This window comes from Chiloscyllium punctatum, chromosome 40, assembly GCF_047496795.1.
Source record: "Chiloscyllium punctatum isolate Juve2018m chromosome 40, sChiPun1.3, whole genome shotgun sequence".
Lineage (NCBI taxonomy): Eukaryota > Metazoa > Chordata > Chondrichthyes > Orectolobiformes > Hemiscylliidae > Chiloscyllium > Chiloscyllium punctatum.
Window position 1 is genome coordinate 48,793,242 of NC_092778.1, and position 16,062 is coordinate 48,809,303.

Genomic DNA, 16,062 nt, shown 5'->3' on the forward strand with positions numbered 1-16,062 from the left:
GTATGGAGTTACAATGCTATTAGGAAGGGTCTTCCAGGATTGTGACCTAGCAATAGTAAAGGAATGGTGATATAGTAACAAGTCAAGATAGTGTGAGGATTGAAGACATCAGCAAAGCTAAGTTCAACCCTAGCCTCATTCTGTCTCACAACCGTACAACTGCCAAAATCAAAGCTGAGCAGTAGACATTTAGGTCAAATGGTCCATAAAAAAGAACAGGACACGTGGACAGCCAGCATACCTTTGCTATTGCTAAATTAGCAGAACAGGAATGGGGATGGTTTGAAGTTAGGGCTATGGCTCAGTAGCAGCCAATGAAATGACCTACACGGAAAGATAAATTGTAAAGCATGACCGAAGTGGAATAATGGAAGCCCCTATTAAGTGAATGATCAATCGTCTTTTTTGTAAATCACAGCACTACTTTCTTGAATATATTCAGAAGTTTAATTATTATTGTGACCACATATTTTAAAAAGATCAGGTTTTCTGGTAGAGCTCACTGTCCATATTTTTATGGTTCCCATTGCCATATATACTCTTGACCATTTCAGACAATCACACATGTGAAATAAAAGTTTGAAAATGCTTTTCCTTCAAAAAGATGGAATTCACAAAAATGTGCTATTACTAACAGGCAAAAAAAAACATTTTCAGACTGTACAGACCAGAAATAAATGTTATTTTCCAGCTTTTTGTATCATTTATTAATGCAAAATAATTTTACTTAAAATGCTTTAAATTAGAAAGGAGGGGAAAGAAAGGAACATATTGAAAAGACTGGGATTTTATTTTACAAGAACGCAATTTTCTGAACAGCTTGGTTAAAGATCATATTCTTCCAGTAAAATAAATCAATGATATGCTGGAAAGTCATACCTGCAGTCTCCTAAATGCAATAAAATATACAAGTAGTCCACAGAATAATAAAACATTAAAAAGAATACAGTAGAAGCAAGCTTAATATACACTCAATGGTGCGAGAATAAACTCAACATCCGTCTTCAAGGCTCCCCACCCGATCCCCTCTGAAGGAACTGCGTAGTTCATATGAAAACAGGAACAATGTGCAAGATTGCCCCACAATCTTGTGGATAAGCTCTGGAAAAGAAAGTACTGGCAGAGGCTTCTCAAATGGTCCGTGCCTCTCATTTGTGTTAAGTCCCATTGAGGCTTTACGGAGACACAGCCTATTAATCAACAGCACCATTTTTAAAGTTCTTCATTATATGTTCTCCATTCACTTGAAACCATGTCCTTTCAGCAGCATTTTAGACATTCTTGCCATCTATTTGAATGCCTTTTTTTTTCAATGTATATAAAACATCAAAATGCCTCCCGTCAGTTCACTGAGCAGTCTCATTCCACAATATTCCTCCTGATTGCCTTGGAATTAAGACAGTTTTTTTTGTCCATTTTCAATTTGCTGGGAAAACAGTTCTAATGAGGGCAAAGGAAAATAACAGTCGAGAAAAAGCACCTTTGGCAATAGGCTTTTGGCATGTAACAAAAGAGATGTATGTGCATGCCCCCCACTGTAAGTCCTCATGTAGCTTATTTTCACCTCACATCTGCAAGAGAAGGAATATTAAACATAAATAGCAAGGAATATTAAACATCTTGAGTAAATAGCAAGCAATCAATCCTTTTTAGAGCACAGTATGAAATGGGTCTAGTGTACATTGTGGTTTATTAAATCGAGAGTGACATCTTAATGTCAGAGTCTTTGCTAATGTTTTCTTGGCAAGTCACTCATTCAAGCCCACATGTGTAGGCATTGTAGTAAAGGAATTTGATGATCGCAAACATAACAATCAGTTAACAACAGATCACGTTGTAAGTTTCAACCACTTGTTTAAAAATATAATTAGCAAGCTTCTTTTGTCTGCAATCAAACGTACATAGCTGAAGGATTGTGCACAGATATAAGCATTTCGGATATCAACATTAAACTAATAAGAGTGTGTAACTGTTCCTCTCCACTCAATTTGCTTCCAACTCCTGTTCCAAATAGGTCTTTCAGCTGTGTATAGTTAGAAAAAAAGCAAACTGCTGCCAGCAATTCACCATTACGGACCTATTCAGTTGAGACAAATTCTATCCCAGCTCAATTTCCGAACATATAATTTTAAGCAGTAATCCCTGACTAGTGGTCGGGACTCAGTTGCTCTGAGGGTCTGCACACATCTATCAACGTGCCAATATATTGACTTCCAGTTTCTGACACCCAGGAACCTCGGAGGTCCATGCAGGGGGAAAAAAAAATCATAGAGGGGACCTAGGTCGAAACACTATCTTGGAGAAGTCGTGGAAAAGTGATAATGTCTCTGGACTTGTAAACAACAACATCAGGTTCAAGTTCAGGGAACATTGGTTTGAATCATACCACAACAGATAGTGAAACTTGAATTCAATAAAAACCATGGAATAAGAAGTTTGCGATCATGTAACCCCTGATAATTGTTGTAAAAACTCATCTGATTCACTAATGGTCCTTATCTAGTCTAGTCTAATCTACATATGATTTCCGATACACTAAAATGTGGTTGATTCTTAAATGCCCCTCTAAGAATGGGCAACAAATGCTGGTCTAGCCAGCAATGCCCACATCCCAGGAATAAATAACAAAAAAAAATCCTGCTGAATTTCTTCTGTCCAATGCAAGGACGAACTGAGAAGATATCAGCCCTGTTCAGACTGGCTCACGTAAGATCCAGAATAACATTTGGGATAGTTTGGGTTGGGGTGAATACTGTGGAGGTACAGCTTAAAGCCGGTGACATTTTTGGGACTAAGATGTTATAATCAAAAATAGCACAATATTAGTAACACTGGAATCCAAAACGATGATGCTCTGAGAAGTAAATGGTTAAAGGAACGGTGTCCAATCAAGGAACTGGAGGAAAGGCAACTGCAGCATGACATTGCACAGATACAAGATTTATTTTAAAACAAAGATTTGCAGAGCAGCCAATTATCAAGCTCAGCACTAAATGGTGTTTGGTAATCATCGTCTCAGCAACTGAGCATTCCATTCAGTCCACAAACATCACTTCCGCATATGGATTGCTCAGTAGCACTCCCAATTCTCCAGTGGATAAAGGCACCGTTCAATGTATTAAATCACATATCCCTGAAACTTCCTTGCCAGGGCTCAATTTAGTCAGAGTAGCACGGCATTACAAACTGCTCCTGTGTTTCTGGGCTAAAGTGTTGAGAGGAACTTACATTTCCATTTCTGACCTGACTGTTATCTAAAGGGCCCCCTTACATACTGGAAGGAAATGGGAACAGATTGAAACTTGCCGGTTATATCCTTCATGTAAACAGGCCCAGCACCACCTAACATTGGCTGAAGTAGCCAAAAGTGGAATCATAAATAAGAAGATAACAGTAAATAAATGAGTAAGGGTAGTGTGAGGTGAGAACGGCCAAGGAACCTTACTTATTCAGACAAAATATTTCATTTGTTCTAACCATGAACACAAAATGCATTTATAAACAAATAAAGTTATAAAAATGCAGTCGTTTCACACAAAATCAATTCACACAGGGCAATTCATTGAGATTTGTACAAGAAATCAAGCAGTCAACAATCAGCAATAGTGCAGGAAAAAGGTCAGGCTAGGATTGTGCAGGTGCATGCCCTTCAAATCAGTGAAAGGTAAAATAAGCAGTGAAGGTGTGAAACATCCAGCAGTGATCAGCTTCAGGAAGCATAACTCCCCAAAGGCAGAATCAATCAAGCCCATCAAAAAAAATCATTGCTACCCAATCTCAAGGTGATATGTGCTACAAACTGGAATGTGATTGTGTTAAATTATAGCATCTGATTATTAATTTTTGCTGATGATTTATGCAGGCTGATATCAGTTATCAGCACAGCAGGTCCTACCTGAATGCATCCCAGAGCTTTTATGTTGGAAACACATCCTTGTCAGGTGCCAGTATTAACTTTTTACGCTTCCGTTTTTTAATTTTTTCACTATTTCTTCCTTTAAAGCGCTTTGGGCTGGTGAAAGGCCCTAAGAAAATGCACTTGTGTTGGAATTTATACAGATATCAACAAGTACTGGAGCTGTTTCTAGCCAAAAAACAGATCACAATCTTACTAACTCAGCAGCTTTATCATACTTCATTGACCACTAAATGCAGGGTTATCTTTTTGTTCAGTCTCAAACTGATGAAGGGGCAGGAGGCTCGACTTATTGAAAGGAAAAATCATTTCAACAAGATAATTAGTGCACGTGTACAGTAGCTCAGAGTTATTCAACTCCATTTTTAGAAGTTCCATTTTTTAAAAATCAATTTTATCACTTTCCTATCTTACTTACTTTGTTCAATAAGCCTTTTAACTATTAGCAGTGGTTAAGTCTTGAACTAAGCTGGCTAAAAGCAGGTCTGGATCAAAAAAAACTTTAGAGTTAGAAAAATGTGAAATACAGTGACTCAGAAAGTCAGTGTAATATCAAAAGGGAGTATGATTATCAAAGTACATGGACAGGAGCCAGGAAATGGGGATTAAACAGTTGGTTGACAAAAGTTCTCAACTGGCTGAAGCGACCAGTCCTGTTCCTGCATCAACTTTTGTGGATAACAAGAAGCTTAATGCTTCAAACATTAACTTGTTCTTACAAAACCTCTTACTCTGGGCTAGAAGGTCTTGATTCAAGATCAACCTGCTCTGGAAATGTCCTAACATGGTTGATCAAAATAACTGCAAAAAACTTATTTCAAAGATATTGATTCTGTTTAACTTTAGTCCTCAATAAAACAGCATACTAATAACACTCAAACAAACACATTAATGTCTGCTCGTGATATCACAAAATATCATTCCAAATTCAAGGCTTCAACTTCCAAATTATTGCTAAGATGATCAAAATAAGAGATGATTGGTAGGTCTCCATACTAAAGATTAAGACCCACGATCTGGTTTACAATTTAGCAATTGCAAGACAGACCTTAAAAACTAAGTAGTCTGGTCATCCAATTGTAGCAACTCTATCAGTAAGAATTTAACAATGTTAGAATGCATCTGCTGAAGAAACTGCAAGTTATATTTTAATATTGCCAAATGTACTGTTTAATAATGCTAAATAGTTTAACAACAACAACAACAACAACATCTCTTTAAAAAGCACCTTTAACATAGCAAAACATCCTAAGGCACTTTCACAATAACACTAAACACAGATAAACCAAAGCACTTTAGATGCAGTCAAGTACCTTCATGTTCTCTGTATTCTGAATTAGAATGTAGTAATGTGCACATACATTCCAGGTGCTCTTCTAACCTCACTATAACCTCCTTTAATCTGGGCTTGCGCCTTATATACTCCACTTTTGCAACCTGTAAATCAACAAAAAGTATGTTAATAGTCTTATCCTATAGTTACTACATAATGTAATGAAGAGAATGAATTCAGTTCATGGGAATTAAAACATTCACTATTATGGATTCAATATTTCCAACATAATTTATGTAATGTACCTTATATTTAAAAACAGAACAAAACTATCTTGTGTTTCCATGGGCAAACTGTAGGAACAACAAATACAATATCGGATTTAGGGTTACTGAGATGAAAGTACGGAAACAAAAAAAAAGTATCACCTACAACAGTATTCCAATGAAAAATCAATCAATACAGCACTTCCCTCCAATAGTGGAATATGTCCACTGTTTGAATGCAGTCATTAACCTCTTCTAGTCAACTGTGTTAATCTAGCACTTAAAGCAGCTTTACAATAAAGTTTTCCAAAGCACTAAGCATTGTGCGAATAAGAATAGATTAAAATCTACAGTCAAATGTATAAGTTCAGCTTTAAGTCATAAAAAATTGTAAACGCAAAAATTAGAGCAACACTAAAGCAAAATTTAGACAGTACATTTGATATAAACCTTTAAATGCTATTCCACTGGGCCTCTTCTCTGCATCAACACTAAATTTCTACCTGTTCAAAGCAGACAGCTTTTCATGATCTGCAAATTATAAAATAAGATCAGTTTGTATTCTCACACAGGTGCAAGTGTAATTCACAATCCAAGATGGAGGATGGGATAAAATTGTGGCTGTAAGAGCTGCTCATTTTTTTGGAGGTATTTCAGTCGTTGAAGGTGATTTCCTTCAATCCGAGGAGCAGTAACTACTGTTTTATATGCTGTTGCTTTGTTTGGGAACTTTGGGGGAAAAAGATCAAAACAACAGCACTTTTAAAAGGAGAAAGACAGACAAAAGGCTGCAACCACATGGTCAGTGAGGGAGAGATAAAGAAACCTACACTGCTAACTGACACAGCAGTTAATCTGCATAGTTACTTCCTTTGCTGTTTGAGTTCATGTATCTCTGGACATTGGAGTGCATCTAGAAAAAATTAACAAACAGTGAAATTCACAGCCGACCTTGGAAGAATCTGTGTGGGAGAGCTCACAGCACAGGAACAGATACACGGATAGCTTTTAAGCTTTGTTGTAACTCTCCAATAGTGAGTAGAGTGGGTCCTTTCTTGATTATATGTTTTAGGGAGATCTGTCTCTCGATTATATTTTAAAAATATAAACCACAAGAATTAAAAGGAACACTTTGTTAGAGCAAAAGGATAGTGCTATCTTCTGGGTCTGTAGATTGTGAAGAAGGAAAGTTGGCCTTTAGTAGAGTGATGTGCTCTTCCAGTTGGATGTGGAGGTTTAGAGAGAATTTCCATGTTACTAATGATTATGTCTGCAGGAAGTGTCTTTGGTTGCAAATCCTATCAGATCACATGGATTGATTTGAGTGGCATTGAGAGGAATTTACAAGAGTTAGGGAATATGATGGATGGCAGTTATAGGAAAGCAGAAAAGCTGCAGATACAATCAGATAGATGGGTTAACTACAGAAAGGGTAGGAGGGGTACACAGATAGTGCAGGAGTTTTGTGGTTATCCACATTTCAAACATGTTATTTTGGAAAATTTAGGGGGTGATGGACTCTCAGGGGAATGTAGCACATACAGCCAAGTTTTTGCTATTGAGACTGGCTCCAAAGTAATGTTGTGTTCCAATCAATCAACTGTCCACAGACAAACGTTTCTGCGGCCAACAGTGAAAAATCAGAATGTATGTTGCCTCCCTGGTGGCAGGATCAAGGATGTCACAGAGAGGGTGCAGAATGTTCTCAAAGGGGAGAGAGACCAGCAGGAGGCCATTGTACACATTGGAACTAATGGCATAGGAAGTGAAAAGGATGAGATTCTGAAAGGAGAATATAGAAAGTTAGGCAGGAATTTAAAAAATGGTCCTGGAGGGTAGTAATATCTGGATTACTTCCAGTGCTACAAGCTAGTGAGGGTAAGAATAAGAGGATAGAGCAGATGAATGCATGACTGAGGAACTGGCGCAGGGGAGAAGGGTTTACATTTTTGGAACATTGGAATCTCTTATATGGTAGAAGCAATCTGCGCAAGGAGGACGGATTGAACTTGAATTGGAAGTGGACTAATGTACTGGCAGGGAGATTTGCTAGAGCTCTTCGGGATAATTTAAACTAGTAAGGTGGGGGAGTGGGACTCAGGAAAAACATCAATCGGAGACTGGTATAGTTGGGAAAGGGAGCGAGTCAGTCAAGACAGGCAGGAACAAAGCAGAGAACAAGGTAGGACTGATAAATTAAACTGCATTTACTTCAATGCAAGAAGCCTAACAAGTAAGGCAAATTAACTCAGGGCATGGTTAGGAACATGGGGCTGGGATATCATTGCAATCACAGAAACTTAGCCCAGAGATGGGCAGGACTAGCAGCTTAATGTTCCAGGAGACAGCATTACTGCTATACTGACGGAGGATATTCCTGGGAATATGTCCAGAGAAGTTATTTGTGTGGAACTGAGAAATAAGAAAGGGATGATCACCTTATTGGGATTGTATTATAGAACCCCCTAATAGTCAAGAGGGAAATTGAGAAACAAATTTGTAAGGAGATTTCAGTTATCCATAAGAATAATAAGATGGTTATGATTAGATTAGATTACTTAGTGTGAAACAGGCCCTTCGGCCCAACAAGTCCACACCGACCTGCCGAAGCGCAACCACGCAGACCCATTCCCCTACATTTACCGCTGTACCTAACACTACGGGCAATTTAGCGTGGTCAATTCACCTAACCTGCACATTTTTGGACTGTGGGACGAAACCTACGCAGACACGGGGAGAATGTGCAAACTCCACACAGTCAGTCGCCTGAGGCGGGAATTGAACCCGGGTCTCTGGCGCTGTGAGGCAGCAGTGCTAACCACTGCGCCACCCACAGTTATGATAGGGGGTTTTAATTTACCAAACTCAGACTGGGATTGGTATAGTGTTACGGGTTTAGATGGAGAGGAATTTGTTAAGTGTGTATATGAAAATTTTCTGATTCAGTATGTGGATGTACCTACAAGAGAAGGTGCAAAACGTGACCTACTCTTGGGAAATAAGGCAGGGCAGGTGACTGAGGTGTCAGTGGGGGAGCACGTTAAGGCCAGCAGACCATAATTCTATTAGATTTAAAATAGTGATGGAAAAGGAGAGACCAGATCTAAAAGATAAAGTTCCACATTGGACAAAGGCTAATTTGGATGATATTAGGCAAGAGCTGGGGGCAGATGTTCGCAGGTACAGGGACAGCTTCCCATTTTCCAGCTGTCAGAAATGAGATAACAAGAGAAAAGAGACAGTATATTCCTTTTAGGGTGAAAGGGAAGGCTGGTAGGTATAGGGAATGCTGGATGACTATAGAAATTGAGGTTTGGTTAAGAAAAAGAAGGAAGCATACATCAGGTATAGACAGGTATAGAGATTGAATGAATCCTTAGAAAAGTATAAACGCAGTAGGAGTATACTTAAGAGGGAAATCAGGAGGGCAAAAAGGGGACATGAGATAGCTTTGGCAAATAGGGTTAAGGAGAATCCAAAGGGATTATATAAATAAATTAAGGACAAAAGGGTAACCAGGGAGAGAATAGGGCCCCTCAAAGATCAGCAAGGCAGCTTATGTGTGGAGCTGAAGGAGAAGTGGGAGATACTAAATGAGTATCTTGCATCAATGTTTACTGTGGAGAAGGACATGGAAGATATAGACTGTAGGAAAATAGATGGTGACATGTTGAAAAATGTCCATATTACAGAGGAGGAAATGCTGGATATCTTGAAATGCATAAAAGTGGATAAATCCCCAGGGACTGATCAGGTGTACCCTAGAACTCTGTGTGAAGCTAGGGAAGTGAATACTGGACCCTTTTCTGAGATATTTATATCATCAATAGTCACAGGTGAGGTGCCAGAAGACTGGAGGTTGATGTGGTAAATATGATGCCACTATTTAAGAAAGGTGGTAAGGAAAAGCCAGAGAACTATAGACCGGTGAACCTGACATCGGTGGTGGGCAAGATGTTGGAGGGAATCCTGAGGGACAGGATTTACATGTATTTAGAAAGGCAAGGACTGATTAAGGATAGTCAGCATGGCTTTGTGCGTGGAAAATCATGTCTCACAAACTTGATTTAATTTTTTGAAGAACTAACAAAGAGGATTGATGACAGCAGAGCAGTCAACATAAGCTATATGGACTTCAGTAAGGTGTTCCCCATGGGAGACTCGTTAGCAAGGTGAGATTTCATAAAATACATGGAGAACTAGCCTTCTGGATATAGAATTGGCTCAAAAGGTAGAAGACAGAGGATGGTGGTGGAGGGTTGCTTTTCAGACTGAAGGCCTGTGACCTGTGGTATGCCACAAGGAGCGATGCTGGGTCCAATGCTTTTCATCATTTATATAAATGATTTGGATGTGAACATAGGAGATGGGCCATTGGGCTCAGGAGATAATTTAGATAAATGTGAGGTGCCTGCATTTTGGAAAAGCAAATCAGACCAGGACTTATACACTGAATGGAAAGGTCCTAGGGAGTGTTGCTGAACAAAGAGAGCTTGGAGTGCAGCTTCATATCTCCTTGAAAGTAGAATCGCAGGTAGATAGGATAGTGAAGGCGGCATTTGGTATGCTTTCCTTTATTGGTCAAAGTACTGAGTATAGGAGTTGGGAGGTCATGTTGCGGTCTCCTTCCTATTGGAAGTATGTTGTGAAACTTGAAAGGATTCAGAAAAGATTTACAAGGAGGTTGCCAGGATTGGAGGATTTTAGCTATAGGGAGAGGCTGAATAGAGCAGGGCTATTTTCCCTGGAGTGTCGGAAAGTGAGGCGTTACCTTATAGAGGTTTATAAAATTATCAAGGGCATGGATAGGATAAATGGACAAGCTCTTTTCCCTGGGGTGGGAAAATCTAGTAGGAGATTAGATTAGATTACTTACAGTGTGGAAACAGGCCCTTCGGCCCAACAAGTCCACACCGACCTTCCGATGGGGCAGCTTTTTCACACAGAGTGGTGCGTGTGTGGAATGAGCTGCTAGAGGAAGTGGTGGAAGCTGGTACAATTACAGCATTTAAAAGGCATCTAGTGGGTATATGAGTAAGAAGGGTTTGGAGGGATATGGGCCAAGTGCTGGTAAATTGGACTGGATTAGGTTAGGATATCTGGTCAGCATGGACAAGTTGCACTGAAGGGTCTGTTTCTCTGCTATACATCTCTACGAGGTCCACTTCTTTTTGTCATTTATATAAATGATTTGGATGTGAGCATAAGAGGTATAGTTTGTAAGTTTGCAGATGACACCAAAATTGGAGGTGTAGTGGACAGCAAAGAAGGTTACCTCAGATTACAACGGGATCTTGATCAGATGGGCCAATGGGCTGAGAAGTGGCAGATGGAGTTTAATTCAGATAAATGCGAGGTGCTGCATTTTGAGAAAGCAAATTTTAGCAGGACTTATACACTTAATGGTAAGGTCCTAGGGAGTGTTGCTGAATAAAGACCTTGGAGTGCAGGTTCATAGCTCCTTGAAAATATGAGTTGCACATAGATAGGATAATGAAGGAGGCATTTGGTATACACTTTCCTTTATTAGTCAGAGTATTGAGTACAGGAGTTGGGAGGTCATGTTGAAGCTGTACAGGACATTGGTTAGGCCATTTTTGGAATATTGCGTGCAATTCTGTTCTCCTTCCTATCGGAAGAATGTTGTGAAACTTGAAAAGGTTCAGAAAAGATTTACAAGGATTTTGCCAGATTTGGGACATAGGGAGAGGCTGAATAGGCTGGGGCTGTTTCCCTTGAGCATCGGAGGCTAAGGGGTGACCTCAGAGGTTTATAAAATCATGATGGGCATGGATAGGATAAATAGACAATGCTTTTTCCCTGGGGTGGGTTGGGGTCCAGAACTAGAGAGCATAGGTTTCGGGTGAGGAGGGAAGGATATAAAAGGGACCTAAGGGGCAACTGTTTCATGCAGAGGGCAGTGCATGTATGGAATGAGCTGCCAGAGGAAGTGGTAGAGGCTGGTACAATTTCAACATTTAAAACGCATCTGGATGGGTATATGAATATTAAGGGTTTAGAGGGATATGGGCCAAGTGCTGGCAAATGGGACTAGATTAGGTTGGAATATCTGGTCAGCATGAACAAGTTGGACTGAAGGATCTGTTTCCGTGTTGTACATCTCTATGACTATGACTCTATGCTGCCAGACCTACTGGATTCCTCCAGCTAAAAAAGGTTGAGCTGACAAAAAGTTTATATTTCAGAAGACGTCTAGATTGTTAATATCAATAATTCCCTCTAATAAATTAACTGCGGAGAATACACACATCATTCCAGTTCCCACCTCCCCAGCCTCCTGGGATACTTTACTATATCAATGGAATTATGTGAATGCAAGTTATTGCCACTATAATGATTCTGATAATGAATTAGCAGGCGATAATCACATTACACAAAGCTGAAAATTTTGACTTCCATTTAGCAATTCATAATTAAAAGTAGAAAAGATTCTGAGGCATCATAAAAAAACCAAAAGGCCTTCTATTACTGTTTGCAGAAGGAAACCCTTTATCCCCATTCAATATTGTTTAAGTGTGAGTCTACTGGATTTGGTACACTGCATTGCTCAAAACAGTCTAGTTAATCACAAAGTTATACAATCACTATGGGCTGGGCAATAAATCTAGGATTACATACATCCAATGAATAATTTTAATTCTTTTTGCCCATTTAGCAGCTCCCCATAAAACACTACGAGAGAACTGAGAGACTCTTTCCTGTGCCTGTGTACAACTTTAGCCTATCATTACTGTATTCCTGTTCAATAGAAATATCTTCAACATTCTAGGAAAATCTAATCCAGACATATTTTGGAAAATTATTGCCTGTCCTTTAGCTTGGATGAAGATATCTAAAGACAATATATAAATAAAAGACTTTATAAAATATAAAGATAATAATATAAATAAAATAAAATTATTTTCAATAGTGGAAACAAAATCATTCAGTCGCACATGCTTGGATTTCTAATATGTTGCTTACATATCTGCACTGCCAGCTTGAAAAGTCACTCTCAAAACATATTTTAAAATATAGAGATATATAGAGGTGCAGAATTCAGTTTAAAGCTATTAAAAGGTATTCTGCTATTTTATTGGATTAGTCCTCTGCAAACATTGTTCTATCTTTATGGCTTATAGAATCACTGGTGAATCTCTCAGCAGGGAACAGAAACAAGCTTCATTTGTCATTAGTAGACACACACACACACACATTCTGGATTAGTGGTGCTGGAAGAGCACAGCAGTTCAGGCAGCATCCAAGTAGCTTCGAAATCCATCCACACACACACACACACACACAAAAGCTGGAAAGTCACCTCTCTGGATGACAAAAATAGGTGATAATGGTAATGTTCTTAGCATGACAAAACTCTAGTTCAGTGTGAGAAGGAAAACTTCAAAAGTTTTCCTTCTCACTTCTATTGTGAAATACGAACAAAGAACACCTACAGTTGGTACCTTAGATGAATTCTGCCACAGTGACAGGATTCATCTAAGGCACCAACAGGACCAGACAGCAGGAACAAAGAAACAGAAAACCAACAAAGGTGAATACAGACCACTCCCTAGATGGGTGCTATGACACATTTACATTAACTTCTCTTTGCAATAGATGATGCTCTCTCCTACGGCCATTTACATTTAATTCAAAGAACCAAGGCTACACTTTTGAATATGTAGTTGCTTTCAAGTTCTAGAAGTGATTCAAGTTTGCGCTCTCCTTCCAATGTGAAAGATTTAGATAATTCAGCAATGGAAAAGTAATGCTAATCTGCAAATATTGAAATAAAGACAAAACCACTACAACAATTGCGATCTGGCAGCATCAGTGGAGTGCAAAATAAATTTAATATTTTGGGTCTGTGATCTTTCATCAGAATCTTGGCCTGCCTGCAATTTGACAGCAGCCCGAAAAAATGAGATGTGGCATTAACTGCAAACCTAACAACAGCACCACACGTCTTCACAACCCCCATTCAGTCCAAACTTTTTACATTGATACTGTAGTTCTGACTGAATTCAGGATTAGCAACACTAATGTGATGTAATTTAAAGGACAATTAGCCTTACAGAAGAAATAACATGATCAAAATTAAAGAGCTATGCAAGCAATTGTCATCTGGGATGGGTATTTGTTCTGTCCTGAACGAGTAGATCAAATGGTGGAGCCCTAACTAATCGCGACAGCTGAAACAAAAGGGAGATGAAAAATACTCACTCTTTCTTTGGATGTAATGTTTACAAAATTAAAACCATCATACCTGTCCTTTCAGCCAAGTCCAGGGATTTTTTTCCAGTTCTACTTATAACCATCCTACAATGTTTCAACAAGTTTGCAAGTTTCCCATGACAAATCAAGACCCAGAACCATGTCAAAAACAAGAAGAATGAATTAATCCTGCCATTTTCAAGAGTTTGTTAAAAGTCCAATTAGTTTAGTTGTGGATTTAGCGTAGTTGCCAAATGGTTCAGGACAGACCATTAACTAAATGCCATTAACTGGAAATCAGGTTCAGTAAAACAATGTATGTCAGATTTCCCAGGAACAAGAAGCAGGAGCAGGCTATTCAGCCTCTCAAGCCTGCCCTGCCATTTATTAATCATGGTTATTCTGATTGTATATACCCACCTACCCAAGAGAACATTTTACCCTTAGCAAGAACCTATTCACCTCTAAAAAATAATCAAAGTCTCTGCTTTCAGCAAAGTACAGGACCTTCAATGGAAAAAAAATTACCTCGTCTCTGTTACAATGGGTGACCCCCAGTTCTAGGTTTTTCCCATAAACAGAAATGTCCTCTCCATATCTACCATGCCTTAGGATCTTATGTATTTCATTCAAGTCTAACCTGTCCAACATTTCCTCATAAGACAGATCCACCTATCCAGGTATTAGTCTCATAAGGTTTCTCTGAACTGCTTTCAATGTGTTTTCATCCTTCTCTAAATAAGATTACCATACTGCACATACTCCAGCTATTAAACAATCTTATAACAAAAGGACAGTAGTCTTCTGTAGCAATTCACTACTCCCTTGGTCATCTCCAGCACAAAACAGTCTGCTCATTAACTCATTCATCCTATGGTATAATTTGTTTTTAGATCCATGCATGATGAGAATCACTATAATAATTTGATATGACAATGTCTCATTCAGATCGCAGGAAATTGATAGTTGGGGCTAATCGAATGGTATCAATACAATATTAGCCAGTAAATGTAGTTAAGATTTAACAAGGTCTAATTGATCATATGAAACCCCTCCGCACTACCTAAGCACTTTTAGATGAAAATGGTGGATAGAAGAATTTTATTTAAACTTGCAAATGTATGTGTTACCAATATCACTTTTCAATTTCAACAAAGTTGTGCTTATTGCACACGTAATACTGTAATTTAAAAACAGACAGGGCTGGAGAAACTCAGCAGCTCTGAAAATGTCTGTAGGGAGAGAGAAACATAGTCAATACTTGAGTCCAATATGACTTGTCTTCAGTTCTGTGTGTATATGGTGATACCCTGCTACTGCCATTGAGCCTTGTTACCTTCAAACACGGGTTTGCAAATCAAGAACTACAACATTTCAGGCATGTTTCCAGCCTGTGTCCACGTCTACTAAGACTTTGTGCTTGCAAGACACTTAATAGACAAGTTGAAAGGCTCTTTATTTTGTAGCACAGGCTTTTTGCATTGATATTTTCTTCATATAATATACCTGTCACAATGTCTTATTAAAGTCGAAAAACAAACATCCCCTGGTTCAACAGGAGATTGATTTGGCTCCAACTTTTAAGTGTTACAAACCTATTAAACAGTTGAATCCCAGAAGCTTAAAATGAGGCAGTGAGTGGGTTGTGTAAATTAAAAGATGTGCGCCTGATGGTGTAATCTTTAGTTCAGAAAAATTCAGAAGGTATTCAGCACTTTCTTGTATTCTCCACAGCACACCCATTTACTTTTGAAATAGCCTTAAGCAGTTGAGTAGTCTTTAAGCTGTTAATGGTCTAGGCAATTGTCTGAGGTTTAACTCTGAGGTCTTTTAGGTTACAGCTGTTGCATTAGTTTTTGCTTTTTGTGAATTCTTCCCTTTATTTTGCCTCTCAAGTCCTAAACCTGCTGCTGCTGGAGTTGACCAAATGAAAGCACAAACTCACCCACAGTATCTCAGTATTACTACAGCTATCTATGTGTGTTGTTGATTTGGCGCATCTGCACGTGCAAATGTTTGGGTTTGCTGGATCTCAATTTTATAGTATTTGGCTTCAAGTTTCTTCATATTCTACAAATTTTCAGCATCAGGAAATTGAAAATTAGTTTACGGTTGCAGCAATAATGGAAAGTAGCACAGGAGTTGGAATTTTTTTGCCAGAATAAAGTAAAATTATATTACTTATGGTCATTGTTTCCATGATGTTTTTATCTTGTTTTTTCTAGCCTAATACACTTTCACTTTTGGATGTATCACAGTCTTACACTTCAACTTGCTGTTCCCCCTCCCCCACCCTCAACCACAGAATTTCAAAAATGCTAATCTTCTTGAGTCTTTCCTCCCTTCAACGGTCTTCAGGATTTTAAACAAACAATCACTGCTAATTAATATAG

At 38.7% G+C, this 16,062-nt stretch overlaps 1 protein-coding gene across 2 annotated transcripts in view; it reads right to left on the reverse strand.

The window, feature by feature from the left end:
* Positions 1 to 769: 769 nt before the first annotated feature.
* The window catches only part of LOC140464583 (platelet-derived growth factor subunit A-like), a 37,002-nt gene continuing 21,709 nt past the window's right edge, over positions 770 to 16,062 (reverse strand). Inside the window, exons 5-7 of one of the 2 annotated variants that reach the window (XM_072559832.1) lie at positions 5,230 to 5,353; positions 3,896 to 4,025; positions 770 to 1,571 (exon numbers count right to left, since the gene is read on the reverse strand). In XM_072559832.1, coding sequence (XP_072415933.1) covers positions 3,916 to 4,025; positions 5,230 to 5,353 — 234 coding nt within the window. In that variant the 3' untranslated portion in view covers positions 770 to 1,571; positions 3,896 to 3,915. The remainder of the gene's footprint in view (positions 1,572 to 3,895; positions 4,026 to 5,229; positions 5,354 to 16,062) is intronic. The other variant, XM_072559833.1, reaches the window with a different exon arrangement.